General features: G+C 52.8%; 1 protein-coding gene across 1 annotated transcript; it reads right to left on the bottom strand.

The window, feature by feature from the left end:
• Positions 1–1,326: 1,326 nt before the first annotated feature.
• On the bottom strand, positions 1,327–1,920 carry LOC127189577 (protein DGCR6-like). Its single transcript, XM_051146559.1, has one exon. It carries the CDS (start codon positions 1,918–1,920, stop codon positions 1,327–1,329), a length of 594 nt encoding a protein of 197 aa, XP_051002516.1.
• Between the last annotated feature and the right edge of the window lie 205 nt (positions 1,921–2,125).

Raw genomic sequence — 2,125 nt, forward strand, 5'->3', positions numbered from 1 at the left:
GCTGCACATTGTGCCTGCAGTCAGGAAGCAGAGAGAGAGAAATGCTGGTGCTGCTTGCTTCCTTATCTAGTCTGGACCCCCAGCCCATCGAATGTTAGTGTCCACATTCAGGGCAGGTCTTCACTACACCAAAGATTTGTCTTCTAGGTGACTATAAATCCTATCAAGTTGAAATTTAAATTAACCATGGAGGCCAGGCGGTGGTGGTGCACACCTTTAATCCCAGCACTCAGGAGGCGGAGGCAGAGGCAGGCGGATACTGTGAGTTCAAGGCCAGCCGGATCTTCAAAGTGAGTCCAGGACAACCAAGGCTACACAGAGAAACCCTGTCTCGAGAGAGAGAGAAAAAGAAGAAGAAGAAGAAGAAGAAGAAGAAGAAGAAGAAGAAGAAGAAGAAGAAGAAGAAGAAGAAGAAGAAGAAGAAGAAGAAGAAGAAGAAAACCAACAACAACAACAACAAATTAACCATGGAAAATTCCAAAAACAGTAAATGGAACTTTGCATGAGTGTAGACACACAAAGTCGCCGCAAGAGGGAGCATTTCAAGCAATTTGGGCTATACTCACCTAGAAAGGCTGCAATGTGACTAGGCTAGGATTTGGCAGTTTGAGACTGACTCAATCTTCCTAGCCGTTTGGTGAACAACAGAAACCTCCTAACCTCTAAACTATGTGCACAGGAAGCACACTCCCACCCTGCAATGCAGGCCTCACCTCCTGGTGAAGCTCCATCTTGCCTACCCATCATGCCCAGGACCTCTCATGCCACACACAAACTCTGAGACACCAGTAAGGGATTTTTATTTTTATTATTTTTATTTATTTATTTATTTTGGGTTTTTCGAGACAGGGTTTCTGTGTAGCCTTGGTTGGTCTGGACTCTCTTTGTAGACCAGGCTGTTTTGTTTGTTTTTTATGTGCTGTGGTTTTTATTTTTCTAGGCCATACAGGGCTTGGGCTTTGGAGCTTTTTCCACCCAGGGCAGAGGCTGCCAAGGAAGGATCCACACCAGAACAAGGCAGAACCCAAGCCTGGAGGGAACATAGGATGTGCCCGAAGGTGCCAGAGCCAACAGTCCCATTCAACAGACACTCCTGCGCCCCTTTCACGACACCATTCCCGTTGCTTGGACCCCTTCCCTCCAAATCTGCACAGCACGCGGCGGCAGGCGTAGCCAGAGTCTAGTCAGCCTCTCAGAAAGATCACAGCTGTTGGCAGCTGGACGGTCAGTAGCTCCCACAGCTTTCCTAGGCAACGGAGCACAGCAGGGACCCCGCGCCCACCCCCACTCCGACTCCCCACTCCACCCCCCACCCCGCCGACTCAGTCACAGGACTGCCTTTCTCACTTGGCAGCCCCTCTGCTGTAACTTCCTGATGAGTTCCAATAGGTTCATCTGCAGCGTCAGCTCCTGAGGATCCGTGGTCACATAGAAACCAGGTACCCGAGCCTTCTCCAGTGTGCTCTGCTGGTTAGCAACCTTCCGGTCCAGTTCCAGGACAATCTTGCGATCCATTGCCTGCTGCTCCTCCCGGATCCGATGCTCCATGGCCTCCAGCTCGCGCTGCTGAGCTGCCTGGAGGACGGGCAAGTTATGGGGCCGGCAGAACTGCTGGGCTTCCAGATGCTTCTGCCTCAGAGCCTGCCTGAGCACTCGGTGTTCGTTCTGCAGCCGCTGTCGCTGCTTGTACAGGCTCTTCTCGGTGAGGTGCTGGATCTCCAGGAGCCGCTGCACGATCTCGAACACGGTGCTGTCGAGCAGCGCCAGGGCCAAGTCGCTGAGCGTGGTATAGGACAGGCGTTGCTGAAAGGAGCTCGGCAGCTCCTTGACTAGGTTCTGGAGCGCGGACAGTAGCTGATAGTGCCGCTTCTGCTGCCGCCAGTGCTGCACCTTGTCCCCTGCTCCTGCGCAACGGTCCATAGTGGGGTCCCCGGCCGCCCCTCAAGTCAGTCTCTTTGGGCACTCCGGGGTGCCCTGCCCCTTTACCTGTTTGGTTTTTGAGATAAGGTTGCTCTGTGTAGTCCTGGCTATCCCAGAACTCACTCTGTAGACCAGGCTGGCCTCAAATTTACGTAGACTCGACTGCCTCTGCCTCCAGAGTATCCGGATTAAAGGCATGCACCAC

The sequence above is a fragment of the Acomys russatus genome, chromosome 5, assembly GCF_903995435.1.
Source record: "Acomys russatus chromosome 5, mAcoRus1.1, whole genome shotgun sequence".
NCBI lineage: Eukaryota > Metazoa > Chordata > Mammalia > Rodentia > Muridae > Acomys > Acomys russatus.